Source organism: Ambystoma mexicanum, chromosome 10 (assembly GCF_040938575.1).
Source record: "Ambystoma mexicanum isolate Mex_15411 chromosome 10, UKY_AmexF1_1, whole genome shotgun sequence".
Lineage (NCBI taxonomy): Eukaryota > Metazoa > Chordata > Amphibia > Caudata > Ambystomatidae > Ambystoma > Ambystoma mexicanum.
The window spans coordinates 826,703,936-826,727,274 of record NC_090932.1 but is presented as its reverse complement, the minus strand read 5'-3'; the positions used below and the strand labels follow the sequence as shown (position 1 = coordinate 826,727,274).

Below are 23,339 nucleotides of genomic sequence, written 5' to 3'. Positions count from 1 at the left end.
CAACAGACAGGAGCCTTATGAGCGGGGCCTTGTGAGGCGGGCCGGCATTCGCCTGCCGGTTTTGCTGATTGGGCCTATTCTAGGAAGAGGGGCCTAATCACAGTCATTCCCCACAAGTAAGCCAGCCACTCCAGTGCCTACAGAAAAGGGGCAGCTATGATAGAGTAGAGGCAAAATACTCCCTCTCAATGGATGGCAAGGCACACAGCACAAGAAAAATGCCACACTGTCATTTTTGAATTGAAGCAATTTCCTTTTCTTTTTTTCTTTGAATTAAAGTGAAATTAAAAAGCTGATATTTGATTCATGCACCACAATGTGCAGGGGGGTTCTTATGGCCCCAGGAAGCCCCAAAAGGGATTACCTATTGTGTCGGAGTGGGGGAGAGCAAGTCTCAGCCTGGTGGTAGCAGAAGAGGCCTCTGCTGGCCTGATTGCTTCCTCCAAGGAGTCCACCTTATTCTTCCCCCTATGATTGTAAAGCCCTCCATTGCTTCCCGAAGCTAGTTCTGTGCTCAATAAATACCCTAATAATAATCATAATAATAATAATAATAATCATCATAATCATCATCATCATAATCATAATCATATTAATAGTGTATGTAGCCATTATGTATGGCCTAGTAAAACATAACATCATAATCACAAATGTGTTGCAGTTGATTGGTAAACCAAGGAACAGATGAGGATAACCCATTAGGTGCAAAAGGTTAACAACTCTGTCAAAGAAACCAATGGCTTTTATGGTAGGTAACTACAAATAGAACAGCCTAAAAGTAATCTTGATCCATGGATTAAAAAAAGATTGCTGGAAAACCATGTAAAAGGTCCCTGCTAATTATTCTTATTGCCCGTTTCTTTGCTTTGAGGAATCCACTGATCATAGCCTGATACGTGTGAGGGCAACATGGGTTAAATAGGGACACTGCATGGAACGTCAGTACCACCCAAAACTCAGTGTGTCACCTGTATAGGGAAGATTGAAAGGCCAACCTAACACAAATAGATCATGGTGTATCTTAATAGTCCTTCCATGGAAAAGAAAACTCCATGTTGAAAAAAATGATGTAAGAAATTGCTTATTTCAGCCATAAAAGAATTGAAACAGTCTAAAGATTTGAATTTAGAAAATGTGGGCAATTGCCAATTTTGTGCCCAATGAGGAGTTTACTGTCTCAGGGTGCCAGCCTCTGAAAAGCTGTTTGCTGCTATTCCTAGGGCATTTCAGCTTTGTAAATTAGTTTTGCCACCAATCTATTTAAGGAAGCATTCAAATAATCCAAATTTTGCAAAATTGGCTAAGTGCCAGTTTTAGGCCCAAAGACTCTACTTATAGTTTTGGCCCACCCATTGAATCGACTTTCTTTTTCTTAATGAGGCAGGTCAAGACTTATGGGCAAGCATTGTCCTCTGGCCCCTGTTCTTTTGTGGTTCAGAGCAGCCTGCCTTTGATAAAACTTTCATAGCATGTTCTAATGTCAGCAGGTCCTAATTAAACATTCAACCTTGGATAGTGTTTCATCAATGTTGGCAAATATGTATTTTCTTTTTGGTTATTTACACATATAATGTGGATATGTGTTTGAAATGTGTGTGCTCTCTGCTGCTATGTTATAATAATAGTGCATAGAAGTTGCTAGATGCTCATGTTGCTTAGGTAATCCGTTATCTGTGCATTCCATATATAGCAAATTAATGTGTTTTATAAACGCTTTAAGCATTCAAATTTCCAGTGAACACATTAACCCCATAATATATTCAGAAAAGTATTATTTTGTATTTCCCATTGGGCTAGAGAAGAGAATGCTGGCAAAATCAAAAGTTGAGTTGGAATGTATATTTGTGAAATGTATCTCTAAATGTTAACAGGAATGTTTGAAGTGTGGCTACAGGCTGATGTTGCCTGGCTTGGTGTTTAGAGCTGTTCAATGGAAACCATGACACTTGACGTTGTCTTAGTTTATTTTTTGCATTTTAAGCCTTGCTGAAATAGGAGCTGACCTTCTGAGGCGCAGTGGCCATTTGTTCCGACACAGTGACATTTGCTGATAAAGCATGTTACAAGATGACGGGCACAGGTAAAGCAGGGGACATGCATTGGCCTGTCCATTTGTAAGGCAGCAAGGACATGTTGTCCATTGTATGCTGAAACAAAGCCCTATGCCAACCCAAATGTCTCCTACATCTCAGGAACCCTGTAATTTAGGCCCCGAACCTGCTTTATGCACAAGGTTGCCTGTTGCCAATTTGCAAACACCAGCCCACCCCCCGCACATCCCTGTTTAAATGATTCTGATGTCGCTCTTGGCTGTTGGTGGATAGAAAGAGCATCCGATATGCTGTGACCAATGTAGTCCATTCTCTTCCCACTGATCCACACGTCCTTCGTTGAGTGGACATTTTGCCCAATGGACTGCTGCGGTGCCTGCCCCATTCTTGTCATAACCTTGTCCTGCAATTCTAGTACCATTATGTGAGAGAATAATTGTCAGCCTTAAACATTGCAGCAGTGTTAATAATACTATACCAGAACCCAGTGCGTTTAACAAATTAGCTGGACCACAGATCTATGGCCAACATTATTGCTAGGTTAGTATCATACACGCACGATCTGAAATGCTTTCACAACACTGCCCAGATTGGATACACGATAACTGCTATGCACTTCTGAAGTGCAGTTAGGGGCAGAGCTGGCGGTCTACTCCCACTGTAGCTGAAGTACTTTCAGATTCTCAGTGTCAATAGTGATAACTGGTTGAGGTATGCTAGTTTTCTGCCCATCCTGGGAGATATGAACCTCACATCTTTGAACTTGTTTTCATGCCTGTGCATGGTGCTGCTGCATATTGGAGCATGTCATTGTGATACCCAAGTTTGTCCCTGCTTGCCCTCAACACACAATTGGCTGGTAGAGTGTGCATATGGCGAGGCTCAGTTGCGTTATATTTTCTGTCAAGTAATGCCGCACGTTTGACTTTCGTCTTAGACTTGAAGCACGCCTACCTAATTGAAGCGCACATGATACTGCTGAAGGAGGTAGCGTTGGCTGGTGGAATTCTGCATTTCACATAATAGTGTCAGGTGCTTTCAGATCTGTAACAGGAGGTCTGTTTCTCAAAGAGGCTATCTAGAGGGGTGGGGTGAGCTTCAATTAATACTACAATCTTTCCCATCTGTGGAGGTGTCAGTTATTGCTTCTGCACAGCTTTACGCTCCGCCCCCGCCTCCCCTCTTACAAAGATGAGATTTGTGAGCTGCAGCCGAAGCAAGGAGTTTGCCACGTGCCTGTTTCCACCTCAGTACAGACACGCACTGTTTCAATAAGGGAAGGGAGATGAATGCATCTCAGGCAATCCATATTTTTCCTAATGCAACTATTTTCGTGAACCTATGTTCAAAACCGTATCTTTATGACTCATGGTATCCTGTTCCATTAGTTGGAATCCAGGGATTGTTCCTATATTGATGCATGCAAGCCTGGCACACCAACAGGAGTGGAGCCATCCAGGCAAACGCCATTGACAATCGTTTTACAACGTTTCTCCCTCATCTACTGTGTGCTATCGTTTGGCATAGTGCCCCATATGTATTGCCCACTAGTCATTAACAGGATGCTCTTTCACTTTTGCTTTGCAGTCGAAGACATGCAATGTCACTTCTCATCGCTTTGGATGAACATGGGTCTGCTCATGGGCAGCTGTTCTGGGATGACGGTGAAAGCATTGGTAAGTGCAATCGATAATGCTATTACAAGGATGCTACATGTTATCAGTGAATGTAAATGTCGTGATTACATTTCAGCACAATCCAACCTGAGCAACAGATAGTAGTGAGCACTTCCACTGTTCCTTAAATGATTTCCCACCGGAGTTTGCATGTGCTTTACATAAAGGCAGGTGAGGCGGTGCGATCATGTGTTTGCCCCTTCCCCCGCCCTCATGTTGTGGCAATCATCATGCAAAACTGCCCTTTGGCACATTGTTACTGAAGAATCGACTTGATTTTGTCACGCTCTTCTTCAGGAAAACCCCTCCGACCCATCAATGTCACAAAGACATCTCCCGTGGACCCACTTCCACTTCTCGGTTACGGGACCTGAAAGTTGTTACTCCCCTCCTTGCTTGCCATCAAGCTAAAGTGTGCAATGGCCCAGTGTTAGTATAATACCGCCCACAAACTACATTGGGCCTCATTTACACACATGTTTTCAATGGCATTTCCATATTAAACCATTCTCGTAAATCAGTCCCATTGGGCCTCATTATGAGTCCGGCGGTAGCCGTGCCAGTTAAAACGGCACAGTTCTCCACCGGAGTAATTTTTTTTCTGGCGCCCGTCAATGGGGACTTACTGGGGCATTACGGCCCTATCGGTCCCAGTAATTGCCCATTGCCTGGACCCGAAAAATATTACTCCCCATTCCCATTCGAGTCCCATTGGACTCAATGGGAATGGGGAGGACGGATGCACCGACACTATTCATGAATGGTGCCGGTGCATCTGTCAAGGTCTGCGTGCGTGTGCCTTTCTGCCTGCCAGGTCAGACCTAGTGGACGGAAAGGCACCCACTCGCAGTACTCGTAGTTTGCTGGTCTGGAAACAACAGTACCGGCAAGCTTACCGACACCATTGTTTCCGGACTGGCAACCTCGTAATGACCCCCATTGTCTCCTTTTTTGGACCTGAACGTTTGTTCACAGTGGTGGATGGTCATGACAGCATGGCCCCCTTATGTCACACATGTAGTTTTCCTGAAAATACACTTCCTGAAAGATGTACATTTCAAGTGGTAGCAACCGTCCCATGTGCGAATTCACTTTAATTTGTTGTTATTTGAAATAATCATAACATATTAATGTTACTCTGTTTTGATTTGCAACCAGAGTAATAAAGTACATGTCTCAGTGGTTTGCTAATGCCACCGTTCTTATGCCACTTGTCTATTTCAGATACATATAAATCTGGTCTGTACTCATTAGCCACCTTCAGTGTAAATCAGGTATGTTCATTTCTTAATTTCTGCTTTGTGAATTACCATGTTTAATTAAAAGCAGCAAGTTGCTATTATATAAAGCACATTGCACGCACAGTTAGCTTGCATATTCTTCTCTGGTAGGGAGATGTGTTGAAATGCATTCCACAGGTTGCCAGTGAAAACCATGTATTTCACACAAACAGAGAAGAAACCAACCTGTTTAAAGATAGTGGCAGATAAGCAGCGAATCACATCCAGAAATCGTCCTATAGGAGGCTCTGGACATCAGTAGCTTCCTTCACGATTTAAGTATTATATTTGCTGGAAAGAGCCAGGAATCTTAGAATAACCAATTGGAAAATAATTTTCTAGTTTCCTATTTTCTATATTTTTTTTTAAAGAAACGATTCAGGTAAACATTACCATTTTACATGTTCTATGGCAAAGTATTCCATCACGACTAGAGTGGAAGGTAAGGTATGAGGTAAAGACATTGGGCCTCATTACAAGTTCGGCGGTAGCCTTCCCGCTAAAACCGACAGGCTGCCGCCGAACTTACGGATTTTACCGGTGCCCGGGAATGAGCAATTACCGGGTCATTATGGCTGCCCGGACCCGGTATTTTCCCATTCCCGGGCGCCGGTAAAAAATGCTCCCCATTCCCAGGCCGGATGCACCGGTACCATTCAGAATGGTGCCGGTTCATCCGACATGCTCTGCTCGTGGGTGCCGGTTCCGCCCGCCAGTACAACGGGGTGGGCGAAAAGGCATCCGCGAGATGAACTCATAGTTTGCCAGTCCCGTAACTACGGTACCGGCAAGCTTACTGGTACTGTAGTTGCCGGACTGGCATAGATCTACAGATTTGCACTATTAATGTTATGTCATGTTAAGCAGTATTTGATGAGCAAGACATTTGCCATTTCTATGGCTTCGTGACACGGACTGCTTTTCAAAGGAGGAAAGGGGATGTTACTCAAGGATTGATTTACCCTCAGGATAATTTCTCAAATTGCGGAGAAGTAGCATTACACGCGCAACAACTAGCGTACGAGCTGAAAATGACATGAGTTATCCGAAAAATATTGAATCATTAGGTGCACGTTTCCCCAGAGAATGTAATACTGAATACATTCGTTTGGTTATTTATTTAGAGACATTAGGCCTGATTGACACAGCGTTTTTCAGTTGTAGTTCGCCATTCAAAAACGTTTTTTTGCAAATCAGGTCCATTGTTTCCTAAGAACCGTCTAGTTCTCAGGCTATGAGCATAGGTAAAACAGAATTGCAGGGGAACCCTATTGTAGGAATGTTGTGCAAATAGTGAAAACACATGAGTGAAAACATACATATTCTGGTGTGCAAGTGTGATTGGGATACAACAATTTACTGAGGGAGTGCGTTTTAATTTCTTAGTGACCTGACATTGTGTAAGTACAAAGCATGCCTGTGATAATAGTGATTCTGTTCTGGAGGTTGCTGACTTGTGCATGTAATGCATGTTCATTTGGGTTGGACAGTCAGTGGGTTTGCACTTAAGTCAGTGATTCTGGAGGCGAATGGTTGGTGTATGGGCAATCTGTTTGGCAGCTGTCAAGTGGTTATAAACATTGGTCATGGGTTGCGTGGTTGATGGGTGGTTGTACGACTGATGATGGGTGGATGCCTGGGTTGATGGGTACACTAGAGGTTGATGTGTTGATATAATATATGACATGGAACTGTTTGGGTTGCCTGTGTAGGTGGCAGGTGTCTTTGTTGTAGTGTGTGGGTTAGAGTAGAGGATTGGTGTCAGTTTCACTGATACGGGTGTAGATTTGTAGGTGTCCTGCATGTCTTTATTGATGAGGAGTTGTCGTACAAAGTGATGGATGTGTCTGTTGACCGGTTTGTAGACTGTCTGTTGATGGAGGATGTGTAGATTGAGAGTGTGAAGTGATTTGTGGCTGTGTAGATGTGTTGTGGGGTTGTGATGTGTAATGGTTGCTTTAAGGGTGTGTTGGGTGCATATGTAAATTCATGGGCTTTAGCGTCAGAGTGATGGGAGACACGGCATAGTGATGGTTGGGTTGGTGTGATGGGTGGATTAGTGGGATTGATTGGTAGCTGTGCAGGGGCATAATGTCACTGAATCTGGGTGTTGAATTGAAGCCTGAGGTTGAGGATTGCTGTGTGAGTCGGTGAATGCTGGGTTTGAGGTAAAAGGCAGGGAGAGATTTGTATTTGCTGGTTTAACTTCAGGCTTTGAGGACATGATGCAAAATTAGGGAAATGTAAGTTTTTGAAAACAAATATATTGATGATAGATAGAAGCATGGATGTCACCAGTAGTTAGTAATCAGGGTAGATTGGAGGAGAAAGAAGTGTGTGCATTAGAGGTAGCGACAAGAGAGATGGATGGAGAGAGAGAGAGAGAGAGAGAGAGAGAGCAAGAGGAGTCGCAGTCCTGTGGCCATTGAACCTAACGCCACAGCGAAAGAGCTCTGGAAAATAGGCCATGAGGGGGAGGGCTCTGCAAGTGTGTGTGGGAATGTAGGTTATCATTTTACGGCACATTGAGAAATCTGATCGAGAGGTAACTGTCCATGTTACCAATGCTGAAGCTGAGTTGGGAGATCAGGGAATGAGTTGCCTAAGGTGAGTTGTGAGATCAGGGAGTGAGTTGCCTAGATGGAGAAGGACAGTGAGTTGCAGGTGTACGCTACCTGCGTCTACAGGCCATGTGACATCTGTTCTGTTTATGAAGGCTTGAAGGGATAGATCGAAATCTGGTAGGGGAGGATTTGGAGCTGCTGACTCACTCAGGGATGTATCTTCTCATTGCAGGATTCCCTACTTTGGGATATGAGCTAGACAGGTTCAAGGTTTAGAGATGAGTGTAATTGCATAACTTGTTTGTTTTTTAACAAATCTTTACAAAACTTTGCAATCTGAGGGGGTGGGGGTGCGAGCCTTAATCACATTTGAAATGTCAGTCAAATCTGTAACTCAAATCAAAAGTTATTAATGATTGAATTTTGAGGGGTTGTAATGGGAGACTGACTCACCTTAACTATTGGGTGGCGACTGCCGCCCTATAATAAATACATATTTGCTGGTTATTGACTACTCATAGTTGGGAGGCTGTCCTAGAGTTTCTGGTTGGCTTTAAGTTCATTAATGCTTTGGTGATATTTTCTGGTTCTGGGTCATTGAATATCTTGCCAGCTAGACAGAGGACTTTAATGTTAACTTGTTTAATTTCCAATGGCCAATGAAGCAGCTTCAAGGTCAGGGTGATGTAGCAAGAGTGTTTTAGAGAGGAGACAGTCTACTTGGTTTTGTACAAGAACGTTCTGAAGGTTTTTATAGGTGCATTCCCATAAATTGTATTGCAGTCAACAAGTGAGGAGTAAAAGACTGTGATGGCGAGTGGTATATAATGGGGAGTTCGGTGAAGGTTAAGAATTCCCCTCAGTAGTCTGAGGTTATAGGAAGAGGCCTTGGTTACAGTGTTTACTTTAGCACAAACAAATGCTGGTATTAAATGCTACCTCCAGGTTATTGAAAAGCAGTTTTCACTTTGAATTGGATCACAATTTGGAAGGTGGTAAGAAGGTTATACGGACTGGCTTGGCCTGGCCTACCACTATGGTTTCTGTGTTGAGATGGAGGAGGCAGTCACCTACTTTATGCCAACTATTATTACTTCACCCGGCTTGAGGGGAAGTATGTCCCAATCATTTTTGTACATAAGGAATCCCACTCCATAACATGCAGTGTCATAGGACAATATAGGACAGACGACCAAATGAATATTGACTAGCTTCCATAAGAATTAACATTTTTTTGCTGCTCTATGATTGGATTTGTGGGTCGGGTGGCATCAAGTTTGAGCAGCTCATTTGAGGAACAATAAACAGAACTGTGTGAGGGTACTTTGGAATATTCATATTTAACCTGTTAGGTCTTAGAGCAGGGTATATTGATCTCTCAAATAAAAAGCTTCAGAGAAGCAGTATCAGTGACCAAACGTATCATGTATCTCTGCTATTGAGAAATTCTGCTCTAACTTTCAAGAATGTTGTTTGTGTATTTTGTGCATTTTAACTATCGGCATTAATACTAATGAACATCCAGCTAACTTGTTTTGTTTATCTCAACAGAACCGTTTAACAATTTCATATGCACATTCGGTGTACAAAGATCCAAACAACTTAAAATTTGAAGAAATTAAAATATTTGGAGTGGCTCAACCAATCACTAATATTATTGTAATAAAAGGTGCTGCACCTGAAACGCAAACACCTACTGTTTACTATGATCCTTACAATAAGGTAAATGCCCAGACACATGGTTTGTTACTGAAATATGGTGTCCAGTAATATGCTTTGAAAGTCTATTTTACTGCTTGAATTTACTGTTATAATTGTACATTTATAGATTGTTCCCATATTTGATTTTGTCACCTGTAAAATTATTTCTTGTTGTCCACTCATGTATATATTTCTTGGATTTTCATAAGAAAATCTGCGTGTTTTACATGTAAAAAACAGGCATGTTTTCTGCATGCTATTATATAAAGGGACACCGTTGTCTAACTGAAGCATTGGATGTATATATGTATGATTTAAAACTGCAGAGACACTTAAAGTATGGTTAATTCCCCATATCCCCTTCTCTTCAAAAGCAGCAGTGTCCACTGAAAACCTTTAACTTGCCCAAGACATGTAGCTGAGAAGAGCGTTTGATTCACAAATAAGTTCCAACAAGTAATTCTGACTGAGGTAGTAAGTCAGAGTTACTCATTGTAACTTCTTTTGAATCTGCCACTTAGTGACTTTAATTGCCCTATTAAGCTAACTGGTCCCTGTGTTAGGTTATTTGAAATTGGGCCTCATTCCGAGTTTGGAGGTAGCCATAGTGCTATTAGCGCCATGGCTGCCTCCAAAATTGGTCTGGGTCCGGTTTCCTTGAATGAGGAATTACCGGGTCAGTCCAACCTTGGAGGACCGGTTATTCCTCATCCAAAAAACCCATCCCCATTTGAGCCCCGTAGGACTCAATGGGAATGCGGAGGGAGGTAATAACGGGCCCGTTAAAAATGAGGCCCATTGTCTATTATACCGTAGTAACAAATGAAACAATGCTAAGTGAGCCCTAACACATTTTTGCGATATTAGTTCCTGATTTGCATGGAAATATAACTCATGCAAATGAAGGAGCTTGCAACATCAGATCACTTCGACCATCACAAATCCTGTACCAGCAACTGTTTTGCTCCCTTAAGAACAATTTCTAGTGGTATGATCATTTGCTACTCGTTTGAAACAGGACACCAGTATCCAACTGACAATATACAATCCTTCTCGATGCAGGAGCCATCACAGATTGAAACTGCTTTGGGATCCCCACAAAATGCAAATCTCAATTCAGCAATCAGGACACCCTCTCTTGGCCTTTGTAGGCGGTGGAACTGCCATTCTCTTAATTGTAGAAACTAATTGGAATAAAAAACAAATGTGAAAAGTTTTTTTTCCCCCAAACTAACATATAAAATGTAAGATACATTTACAGAAGTTAACATATTCTATAAGGAAGGATTTCCAATGTAACTTTTCTTCAGACAGCAGTGCTTCCCGACTTCCATAGGGGTGATGTGGAACGTGCACAGGAGGTTAGGTAGAGGGCAATAGTAGAGACCATTGAGAGACCCACAGCCCTTCAGCCCCCCCCCCTCTAACCCACACACATTCATTCACAGACTTAACCTCTCTAGGGGGACAGCAACACAGGGGTCTAATGTTGATGCCACTATTTAAAACAAAAACAATTAACAAGTGTGTTCGTTTTGGCTGTGAGCATTCATTTTAAGCAAATAGTTGGTTTTGCTTGGGAGCTAAGACTAAGAAATGTAATAATAGGCCTCAAAGAAAGAGACCTTTCCCATAATTTAAAAATATTGGTGGAGAATGCAACCAAAACCTAATATAATTGCTTTTTAGGTAAATCTTGGAAAAAGATGTCAGAGGATTGTCTAGACACTTACTATAAACATGAATTGTGTCCACATCTATGCAGCTGGCAACAGCTGCAACAGGAATATTCAACACATACTAGCATGGAGACCAAGCCATTCATCGGAAAGGGCCATTATATGCTACATCTTAGACAGTTGTTTTTCAGTTGTTACATTATATTCCGTAAATCATTGTAAATGATTCCTGCTTCTGGATGGCTTTTTTATCAAGAGAAAGGCCAAAAGAAAATGAACAGGGAATATTGAAAGATCAAAGTAATCAGAAGTCATTTAAACTAGCTTGGGAATAAAGGCATTAACGTTACAGACAGATCTACTGATGTGGGAGCAGAGAGCGAATGGGAGACCCAGGGAAGGAGCCAGCACAGGAAAGAGCACCAAACCCGAGTAGAGAGAAGAAGTAGATGATTGTCGGACTTTCTGATAAGTAACCTTCACAAGGCCAAGATGGATATAACAATAGTGCGAGACAGTCCCATACATTGCAGAATAACGTCACTTCCAACGTGCATCATTGATGATACCACTGCATTGAGAAGGTATTGTTGTGGAGAGAGCTCTGATCCAGAGCTCTGATCCACCAAAATCATAACCCATTCACAAGTAATTAAATGACATCTGTTGTAGGAGTGGGAGCTAGCTCATGTTATACTTGAAAGCAAAAAGCAGGATTTTCCCTCCTGACTTTATAGTAACGAGATTATAAATTCAATTTGACAGCGTGAAATGGCAAAATATCATAACTGTCTCCAGATATCATGCATGGTATGTGTCCAATGTGTAGAAGATCATGTTCAGTGCTACAGTTAAAACAATATATGTAGACACATAGCATGAAGAACATTGCTAAACAGCAAAGGCTTTGAACATACATCCTTATCACCAGAAAAGCAAATAGTTGCACAAAATAAAAACAGTGTTGTTATTCATGTTTGTTCTGGGACAATCTTCAAATTATGATCATCTAAACATTTTGCCCCAAAGAAATTGGTCCTTGCTATTAATTCTACCCTGGAATGACTGTTATCATTTTAGCTTGTCTTAATGTGTGTTGCATTTACTTTATGTTTAACATGTCTATTCAAATGCCAGAAACACCCTCTTATTCTGTCCCCTACTGCAGCACATATTTACTGGACAATGATGATTTGGACATGGCTCTGGTTTTCCTATGTCTGCCTTCAGAAGAATTGCATGTACTCTATATAGAAACATTTAGGGGCTGATTCATGGAATTTGTGCGCCGAAAAACAGGGATTTGTAAGCCATTCTTCTCGCAAATCCCCATTTGTTAAACAGGGATTTGCGGGCAGACTGGCACACAAATCCCCGTTTTTCGGCGCACAAATTCCATGAATCTGCCCCTTATTTACGTGACACTATCATTAGAATGAGTGGAATACACATCATTTTATTTATCTAATTGTTTTTTTTAAAACACACCTAATACCATACCTGAGTTTGGTTTCTAAGCGCAGATCCAGGATTCAAACCTCTGTTGTTCTGCTTTGTCTTGCTTCCAAGACCAGCACATTTCCCCTGTGCTATCCTCCGTATATCCTTTGGTAATTGTTCTAGAAAACTATTACATGTATATTAATTGTGTTCATGCTACAAAAATATTTTTTCAGTTGATCTTCATAGAGGCTTTACATTTATTTTCACTCGCTTGATATTCCATACATTCTTTTCAATTGGTTGTTGTTTTCTGCAGGTCGCCCACATTAAAGGACTAAATCTGGACCTTGGACAGGCATACAGAGTAGAATGGACTGAAGTATTGGATGCCGAAAGGTTTGACTGCTACCCTGATGAAAATGCAAACCAAGCTAGTTGTGAGGCTCGCAACTGTATCTGGAAGGTAAATATTCAGATATTATTGAGCAAAATTTTGTTATTTTTATATTTATTGGAGTTTATAAGCCACTACCTACGAGCAATGTCACTTCACTGCACCCCCAGTAATGTATTGAATATATTTAAGTTTCAGACATTTGATTCTTTTATGGAATAGTATCCCTAAGCTAATGTCCCAAGACATGAGAATATCCCACCCCACAATCTGATGCAAGAAACAGGCTCTTTTAAATCTGAATATCCTGCTTATCAAGATATTAAAGGTGCCCAATAAAATTCCATGCTCAGGCAGTCATCCTTAAACTTCCAGATAAATAAAGGAAACTTGCCTTGTCTGCAGAAAAGAAACACAACTGGTCTGCCATTATCTTGCTGATGTTTACATCCACAGCACTCATAAACACCCATATATAAAAGCAAATCTGAATACAAATTGTAGAGAAAAGAGAAAAACCCTTTCCAATATAAACTTTCAAATTATCATTAATTATCGCATTCAAAAAGACAAAACAATTCTTAGAATACATTTTACACCTCAGTTAACTTCCTTTTCTCTAGAACTATATGCAAATGTTGGCATCAGAGAAATACATTGGGCCTCATTACACGTTAGGCGGTAAGGGTTTACCGGTACCAGTAAGGGCACTGGTACCGGTAAACCCTTACCGCCTTTCTACGAGTTCCCTTTGCGGGACCCGACCTTAACGGCTGGTTTTACCAGCCGTTAAAGTAGGGTGCCGCAAAGGGACCTCAGTGCTAATTACGGTACCGCAATTTGCAGTACCGTAATTAGCTCCTTCCCCATTCCCATTATGCCCTATGGGGGCAAAAATGGGAATGGGGAAGTGCCTGGCTGAATGGGGAATTACAGCCCCCGCTCACCTTGGAGTAGGGCGGTAATTCCGCCATCCACCAAGGTGGACACAGTAAAATACTGGCGGCAACCATGGTGCTAATAGCGCCATGGTTACCGCCTACCGTGTAATGAGGCCCATTGACTTTCTTATTCTTTGGCTGTTACAACTGTAAAATGATGGACACCATTTGTTTCCCGCTTGGGCATCGATACAAGCATGTTTCGTAGGGCTGACTTGGTTAGACTTGTTCTACAGGCTCGAGTTCAGTATAAAATCTTTCATTTTACAGAGCAAAATATCTCGATACATTAAAGGGACACACAAACAGGAGCTTATAAAAATGAAACAGAAAAGCAATCACCAAGTTGACTTTAATTAGTAGTAGGCCATATTTTAGGCAACCTTCTTGATTAGTTATTTCGATAAATGGTGTTGGTTATTTAAATTGCCTTTTATTTCTTGGGAATGAAGGGGAGAAACCACCCTCCTTCCTATTCCACTTTCAGGAGTAGAACACTCCCTTCAGGATGTTTATTTTATGTTTTTAACAGGTCCAAACATCCATCAATTACTGGAAATCTGTGAGTCATGTTTTAGCCCATCATTGTACGTGGCAATTTCTGACTGGGCAGAGTCTGTGATAAGTTCCCTTCTCTTACTCATGCCCTCTAGAATTCTTTCATTTGCTTCAATTGGACAAATGCATTTTACTGTGTCAAAATGAGATGTATTTAGCTATAAGTTTATCCTCCCCTCAAAAATTATTATTAATTTGTGCTTAAACATGTCTTTCCCTTATAATGCCTTTAGTAGATATGTGCCATAAATTATATCTTTGTAGTTAAAAATCAGAATAAAATTCTGAATTCAGGACCATGCTTCATGATTCTGTACCTTGAGATAAAATTGAGTTATTAAAATATGTTAATTTATATTACCCCCAGCTCTGAGCTCGGGGTAAATGTGCCAAGAAAATTCACATTTTCAGGTGCAATTTGTGCTGCGCTATTAGCAAGCACCAATTGTGGCAAAAATTCCCCATTATGTCCAAGGGACCCAATGGGGAATGGGGAATTACAGTTACCGCCAAACCTGCGATCCGGCGCTAATAGCACCAGAGGGTTTGGCGGTAACCCTATTAGCCTGAGCGGTATCACACCGGTAATACCTCCAGCATACTGCCCAACTCGGATGAGGCCCTTTGTATTTTATTGGGGTCTTGCAATTCACAGAAACTGCTGATATTGATATCCTGTGAAAAAAAGGAATACTTTTAATAGTCTCCTTGAAAGACAGATACCCATTTTCCAAAAGGGATTATTGCTATCAGGAGATCTGATCCCCCTCAGGTTGCCATTACTCACTGTCAATGCATCGATCAATGTCACTCCAAAACCACCCATCAAAACTTAAAACAATAGGGTTATACAAGTCCAGAATTTGAAACATATTTATATATAGTTCTTGTATTTTCCCTATAAGCCTTTTGTTCTGGGTGCACACAGTGTCAATTCATCTTTTTTTGAAAGTATTAGTCACTGTTTAATGATGAGGTATTTTTTTCAAAATGCTGACACCTGCATTTCTGGTCTCAAGAGACCTGAGCACTACATAAAAAGCACATATTTTGTTTAACGAAAGTAGAATCTATTTTAACCATTGTGTGATTACATGTAAAAGTAAGCATGCTGTTTGTGTTATTCTTACTGGTAGTGAAAATGTAATAACATGTTGTTCTAGCAACAAGTGCAACTCAATCTATATAACAATGTCATCTGCCTGCAGAATACTAATATATAATATTTCTGAATCTGTATGTTCTTCATAAAACAATGCTGCATAATGATAGAAACTCCTTTGCATTAGCTAATTTTATTTTTGAACAGCAACACTATTCCTTTTGTGGCTATCCTTAGCTAACATGATTTAAGGATCTAAAAAACATTCAAAATGGGTCTAGCCGAATGTAAACCATCAGATAAATTCAAACAGATTTTCCAATTCAAAGCAGAGACATATTTTAGTCTTAGGAAACATTCAGATTTGTTAAATGCATGGAAACCACGTAAGAGCAAAGAGCAATGTGTAAGGAAGTAGAAATGTGTGCAGGATATTTATAGATAGAACAATAGGTCATATGGTGTGAAGGTCCAACTATGAACACAAGCAGATGCAGCACATAAATACAAATGGTATAGGAGTTCCTGTGGGCTAAACAATGTGATCAGTCCATACAAACTCCAGTCCAAGCAAGTAGAAAAGATATCCGACCAAGCCCGTTCTTAAATCGTTTTGGAACTCGTAATGGTTCTCAGCATACTTAATAGTGGTTGGGAGCATTTAACAAAGAGTGACATTAATAACTTCAGTAGTTTTGAAACCAACATTTGTCTTTTTTGCTTGATGCATTAGTCATGATTACCAGGTACCTGGCAAAGCTATAGAGTGTCAAAGGATAGTATTTTTTGTTAGGAGATATTTTTGGCCTTTGCTCCAGTAGGCTCTATGCATGTGTTTAAGAATTTTTAAGTTGATGTGTACATTAACATGAAGCCAGTTCAGGGGGATAGTTCTGGAACAGCATAGTAACATAGTGGCATATTTCCGGTCAATATGGTGGTCTTATTTTACATTATCTGAACATTCGAGATCAGAAATAAAACGGCTATTGCAGTAGGGAAGATGTGACACGACCATTGTGTTAAATACTTTAAACCTCTGTTATGTGTCAAGTAGAGGGAGAATGCACCTTCGGAGTTATAGCTGGAAATGTGATTTCTCAGGGAGTTACAGGATGTGAGGAACACAAGAGAGCTGAAGCCAGACAAAATGAAGAGAAGAAATTGTTTAGGTGATTTTGTGAAATGTCCTAGCTAGCCACAAAACACTGTGTTAGACTTACTCTGGGAGCCTTTGCTGAATTCAAAAGCAGGTTTTAGTGCTGCACCAGGTGCACTTATTTTTCTAATTAATGTATGTTGGATTTCTAGGTAATTACCCAGCGTAGTGTGTATTCATAACCTGAGGAATCAGCTTGCAATTATATTCGCTGTATCTGGGGCCTCTAGAGAGACTCAGGTTCTGGCACAGTGCTGGACATGTAACATTTTTATCATGGAAATATACTCACAATAAACAGCCACACGCATTCCTTTTTTAAAACCGGCCCTTCTGCATTTATCTGTATTTTCTCATAATATAGACAATACACAAATGCAGTTTATCAAGTGCCCTTAGAAATACAGAGAGAAACAACATTTAGCAGGAAACCACATAAATTCATATTTCACACGTTGCTTTCTGCATTCCACATAGCCCAATAAAAGTGAAAGTATTCTGAAATTCTGAAACTTTTTTTGTTTTTTACAAAGCTTCCAACAAAATGTTTGCCAGGGAGGCACATCATTCTTTGTGGAAACTTCATCTACTTTCAATGCTTTTGCCAGCTTGCAACTGACTAACCACACGTAAAATTCGACACACTATATTTTATTGCACACAAACACGATATAATGCCCTCACTTTGCATTTATTTATATTTTAAATAGCGCCTTAAGCCAAGGTGCTGTACAGAGAACAGGGAATGGTACAATAAAATACATAAGCATAAACAATAAGAAAACAATCTATCAAGCATGTTGAAAAAGATGAGACTTCAATGACTTACGAAATAAAGAATAGACAGAAATAGAACAAAGAGGGTAAGGAAGGGTGTTCCAGTGATGAGGAGCTAGAAGAGTAAAAGTATGAAAACAAAAGATGTAGCAAAAAGGGGCTGAGGGGCCACCAGGAGGAATTGAGAGCACCGGTGCAGAGAACAAAAAGGGCTATAGAAGGATACCAAGACAGAAACATAGTCAGGAGCAAGTACATAGATCGACTTTAAGACTAGCCATTAAAACGTTGCGTTGAGAGTGAAAATATAGCCAGCCAAGAGTAGTGAGGGAAGATGAGATGGTATCTCGGAAAGAAAGGAGACAAAGGCGACAAATAGATGAGTTAAAAACAGATTTTAGAGGGGCAAGACGAGAAGTTGGGAGTCCAAAAAGATTGGAGGAATAGTACAAGTGTTGGAAAAAGATCAAAGAAGAAATCAGCAGTTTTTTAAAGCTTGAATAGTGAGGAAAGTACAGTATGTACGGATGTTGTGTAGATGAAAATGGCAAGTCCGTGATGTTAGAAAAATGTGGTGAGAGAAGGATAGGCTAGAGTCAAGATAGAGCCGCAGGTTTTGAGACGTAGACAAGATTGGAAGCTGGGATGGGAGAAGGAAATAAAGGATGGAGGAGCAGTAGGGGAAAGAGTGTTAGCAGGGAAAAAGAGAACCACTGTTTTACCAGCATTAAGTGTGAGATAGTAAGAAGACATCCAAGATGTGATGCCTAGGAGACAAGCAAAAAGAGAGTGATGAATCTCAGACGAAAAGGTTGAAAAGGAAAAAATGTAGTGTCATCAGCATAAACGTGGTGTGACAGACCAAAGGAAGAAATAATGGCAGCAAGATGGGAAGTATAGAGAGAGAACAGAAACAGCCCAAGACGGACCCTTGCAGAAAGCCATAGCCAAGCAAAAAAGATTTAGATGATTTGCCATCCGATGAAAAAGAAAAGGTTCTTTGAGACAGAAATGACTGAAACCAGGAAAGGACCAAACCCACAAAACCAAAGGAAGAAAGAGACGCCAGTAGAAGGGAGTGGTCAATGGTGTCGAATGCATCAGATAAGTCCAAGAGAATAAGAAGAGAAGAGTGTTTAGAATAGCGTGCAGTAAGTTATGAGTTCAAAACAGAGAGGAGAGCAGTTTCGGTGGAGTGACACGGGCAAAAGCCTGACTGGAATTGTGGGTGAATAAATGTTACGCTCACCTGGTATCCACAGGGATGCCACCCAACCCTGGTTGGATGATTTGCACTCTCGAACCCTCTCCCGGTCCCTTGGTAAGGCCTCTGGTTAAAGATGGGTCTTAATATTGTAAAAGGTGGATTCTCCGTCCTGCTCCTCGTGGCAGGGGCGCGTAGATGTGGGGGTCGAGCAGCGACCAAGTTACTTCACTGGTGCAAGCCCCCTGTGGGAATCCAGGCCTGCTGCGACTCCGTAGGTTTGCTGCTTTACAGTCTTTATATGCAGTTCTTATGTTCCTCTTAGTTTGAATAATAATGCTTGCTTCTTTCCTTTTAGGTATGGAAAGGTATTTTGGTGTTGTCATGCAGTTTGAAGATGAGCATGGCCCGGTAGGCGAAAGCGTGGTGTGCGCGATGCTGTCCGGTGAGTAATGTGCGATGCGCGGCGCTGTTTCGCCTTTTATAATGCTAACCTGTGTCTTTTCTCTCCTTGCAGGTCGCGATGTTCCTCGCAGAGCGCCGTGATGTTCCAGCAATGATACTGACCAGGAGATGGATGCACTATTTGGGAAAAATCTGGGATGAATCGGCGGTAAAAGTTTGCAAAGCCCAACATACTCTGGATTCGTTTAAATGAAGTTGGTGATGGCCAGTTAAGAATGGCATCTACCTTGTGCCTATCCATTCTGATACCTTTTGGTGTGAGGATAAAACCGAGGGACTCCAATTCGGTGACATGAAAAGAGCATTTTTTGAGTTTAGCATACAGTTTATGTTGGCAGACTTTAGTAAGGACGGAGCGGACATGCCTGACATGGTCTTCTTTTAAAGCAGATTACACTAAGATGTCATCAATGTAAACCAGGGCGCAAACGTCGATTAACTCCTGCAAAACCTCATTCATAAAGTACTGGAATGCAGCGGGAGCATTGCAAAGTCCAAAAGGCATTAGCTGGTATTCATACAAGCCGTATTTGGTACGAAAGGCGGTTTTCCATTCGTGTCCTTTGTTCACTCGAACAAGATGGTATGCCCCCCTAAGGTCCAGTTTGGTTTAGATTTGGGCGTCTTTGACTTGATCCAATAATTCTGGAATAAGGGGCAGTGGATAACATTTTTTTACTGTGATCTGGTTTAATGCGTGATAGTCGATGCAAGTCCTTAAATCTCCTTGCTTCTTTGGTACGAAGAATAAGGGACTGGCTGCCAGTGATTTAGACAGGCAAATAATTTTTGCACCAGGTATGAGGTTGATCTGACAATCGTAGGGCCTGTGCGGTGGTAGAGTATTGGATTGTTCTTTCTGGAACATGTCTTGAAAATCTTGGTATTCATTTGGTAGAGTACTAGTCACACCTAGTACAATCGCCGCCATACTGGGAGTAGCAGATGTACATAAGCCTGTTTTCCCCTTTTCTTGGTAATAACAGGTGCAAGCACAATCATCGGAAAAGGCCAACTTCTTGGCACGCCAATCTATTAGAGGGTTGTGAGCTACTAATCATGGCATTCCTAAGATTAGTCGAAACTGAGGAGCTTTGATGAGATCGAATGCAATAGATTCTCTGTGTCCATCCTGGCACAGTGTGGTTAATGCTGCTGTACATTGGGTTACTGGTCCAGAAGCTATTTCTGTCCCATCAACAGTAGTCATTTTTTCAGTAGTCGACTTAGAGCGTAAGGGAAGCCCCATCTCTGCTGCCAGATCTTGGTCTATATAATTCCCACTGCTCCGCTGTCTATGCATGCTTCGACAGCATGCATCCGAGACGGTTGTTGGTGATTGATCAAAATTACTGGTAATGCAAAGTGTGAGGCCTGTGGTTCATCCTTCTCGCTCTGCAAGCGGACCTCCACGCTTGCCAGGCTTGGTAGTTTTCCGACTTCTTGTTATTATCTTCCTTCTCTGTGGCTCCAACAGTTCTCCTTGGTGGTTTCACTGGACATTCTTTGAGGAAATGGCCTGATTGTCCACAATATAAGCATAATTGCTGTTGCCTTCTCTTGGCTCTTTCAGTTTTAGTTAAAGGGGAGCGTACACCTCAGATTTGCATGGGTTGTACCATGTTTCCCAATGTACGTGGAACATTATCCTTTGACCGAACATACACAGCTCGAGTGTCTAACCTTATTCGGTCTGCTTTTCGGTCTTGTAATCTGTGATCTAATTGCACCACAAGGTTGATGAATTCTGCACAGTCTTTAGGTGGGTTAACCACTTGAGCAAGGACATCCTTTAGTTCCCCTCGTAGACCCTGATGCAATAGTGTGGTCCTTTTTTCCTCAGGCCACCTAGCTTCAACGACGTCTGTTAAATGTTGCTATATATGTAAGCAAGTCTTGACTTCCTTGACGTAGTGACAAAAGTTTGTTGTCTAATGCTTGGCCTTGGGTATGACGAGCAAAGAGTTTTTTTTCCATTTCCATCTGGAAACCCCCAAAGTCATGTAACAACAGGTTATCCTGACTTACCAATTGTACCGACCAATCCGCAGCACTGCCACTGAGATATGACAAGACAAAAGCAACCCTCGCTTGGTCGTTAGAAAAAGCCCCAGGTCTGCAAAGGAAATGAATAAGACAATGGTTCATGAATGTTGCATACTTCTTGGGGACCCCTGTAAATCATTCAGGTGGAGCTAAAGGAACTGCCCCAGGAAGGGTTATTTGTACTGGATTGGTGGAAGAAGTTGGTACAGGTGCTGGCGGAATGTTACCAGGAAATGGGGTCTGTCCTGCCTGTGATTGGAGCAGTTGTCTACTTATTTTGTCGGTACGATCCTTAGTAACAATCAAATCCCTCCTAAGAGCGTTGGTTTCTTGCCAGGCTCAATGTACTTCAGCGTGTAATTGTCCCAACAGCAGAGCTAACTGGTCAATCTCTGAAGTATCCATGACGCCCAGGTAGAAAATATTATTGAGGCTTTGTATTCTGTTACGCTCACCTCGTATCCACGGGGACGACACCCAGCCCTGGTTGGATGATTTGCACTCTCAAACCCTCTCCCGGTCCCTTGGTAAGGCCTCTGGTTAAAGATGGGTCTTAATATTGTAAAAGGTGGATTCTCCCTCCTGCTCCCCATGGCAGGGGCGCGTATATGTGGGGGGCAAGGAGCAACCAAGTTACTTCACTGGGGTAAGCCCCCTGTGGGAATCCAGGCCTGCTACGACTCCATAGGTTTGCTGCTTTACAGTCTTTATATGCAGTTCTTATGTTCCTCTTAGTTCGAAGAATAATGTCTTGCTTCTTTCCTTTTGGGTATGGAAAGGTATTTTGGTGTTGTCATGCAGTTTGAAGATAAGCATGGGCCGGTAGGCAAAAGTGCGGTGTGCGCGATGCTGACCGGTGAGTAATGCGCAATGTGCGGCGCTGTTTCGCCTTTTATATTGCTAACCTGTGTCTTTTCTCTCCTTGCAGGTCGCGATGTTCCTCGCCGAGCGATGTGATGTTCGAGCAATGATACTGACCAGGAGATGACTACCCAGGTAAGAATTGTGTGGCTTTCTTTGTTCGGGAGGAAACGTGAGTAAACGCTTATTAATGCTGTCTTTCTTCCTCCTCTTTCCAGGTTATGGTATTCCAGGATGTATGCAGTGCCGGATGATGGAGTTCGTACCTTCAGGTGATTGGAACTGAAGTCGGCGATGGATTGAAGACAGGATATTATTCCAGGTAAGTTTCGTAGTGTTCTTTCTCTCTCTGCAGGTCCTTGGTTTCAGGTAAACTGGCATGAAGAACTGGACACGGTGAGCATTACGCTGTCCACAGCAGAATAACGTGAAGCGTGTTCTGCTGTTTGGGTGTGGTTTAAATAGTCTCAGGTAAAGTAGTCCAGGTAAAATAGTCCTAGGCCTGCCACACCCAAAATAGTCCAGGGAAAGTAGTCCCAGGCCTGCCACACCTAAAAGACTAGACCGCATAGCTCAGTTCCTTGTAACTGAGCTATGTGTGTGCCTCCATGTTGGCTGAACCCCCCAAGTTAAATAGTCCCAAGTAAATAGTCCCCTTCTAATGTTGGTCTTCATGCTGGTTATGAGCCTGGCGCCAAAGGCGTCAGGACTGACTCCAAGAGAGTCTTGGATAAGGTTTTAAGGCCTGTGACCTGGCCCTAACTTTAAGGCTGACTTGCCAGTGAGGGCCAGGGTTAAGGGTCATGACAATAAAAGAATTAGAAACAAAAGTAGAAACTTGAGAATAGACCAACAGTTCAAGTAATTTTGAGAGATAGGGTAGCAGGGAAATAGGACGAAAAATTTGAAACAAGTAGTGGTTTGGCAGTAGGTTTCTTTGAAATTAGGATGATGGAAGCATGCTTAAAATATAAGGGAAAAGTTGAGGTTAAGAGACAGATATTGAAGAAAGAGGTGAGGTAAGACTCCAATGGAGGGCAGACTTTGAGAATGAGTGCATAAGGAATTGGGTCGGTAGGAGAGACAGTGAGGTTAGCTTTAGCCAATAGAAGAAAAGTGTCAGCATTGGAGATTGGTTGAAGGCAGTAAATGGAGGCAGAGGAAACTGGAGAGAAAGAAGTCATAGGTTTGGGTGAGATGGAACTTCAATGTCAGAACGAAGAGAAGCTAAGATAGAGGAGAAAAATTAAGAGAAGTCAGAGGCTGAAAGAAAAGAATTAGCAGAGTAGTCAGGGGTGGGTGGAGACAGAAGACGAGAAGGAATTTGAAACAGATGCCTATGGTGGGCAGACGATGTGTGTAGGAGATTAGAGAAATGGAGACATTTAGCAGAGTAAACAGACATAATAGAGAGCAAGATAGGAAAAGTATGAAGAAT

General features: G+C 41.8%; 1 protein-coding gene across 1 annotated transcript in view; it reads left to right on the top strand.

Annotated features, from left to right (window-relative positions):
- SI (sucrase-isomaltase) overlaps positions 1-23,339 on the top strand; it is a 1,019,699-nt gene that overhangs the window by 587,134 nt on the left and 409,226 nt on the right. The window contains exons 44-47 of the mRNA XM_069618482.1: positions 3,639-3,727; positions 4,952-5,001; positions 9,123-9,293; positions 12,711-12,857. Coding sequence (XP_069474583.1) covers positions 3,639-3,727; positions 4,952-5,001; positions 9,123-9,293; positions 12,711-12,857 — 457 coding nt within the window. The remainder of the gene's footprint in view (positions 1-3,638; positions 3,728-4,951; positions 5,002-9,122; positions 9,294-12,710; positions 12,858-23,339) is intronic.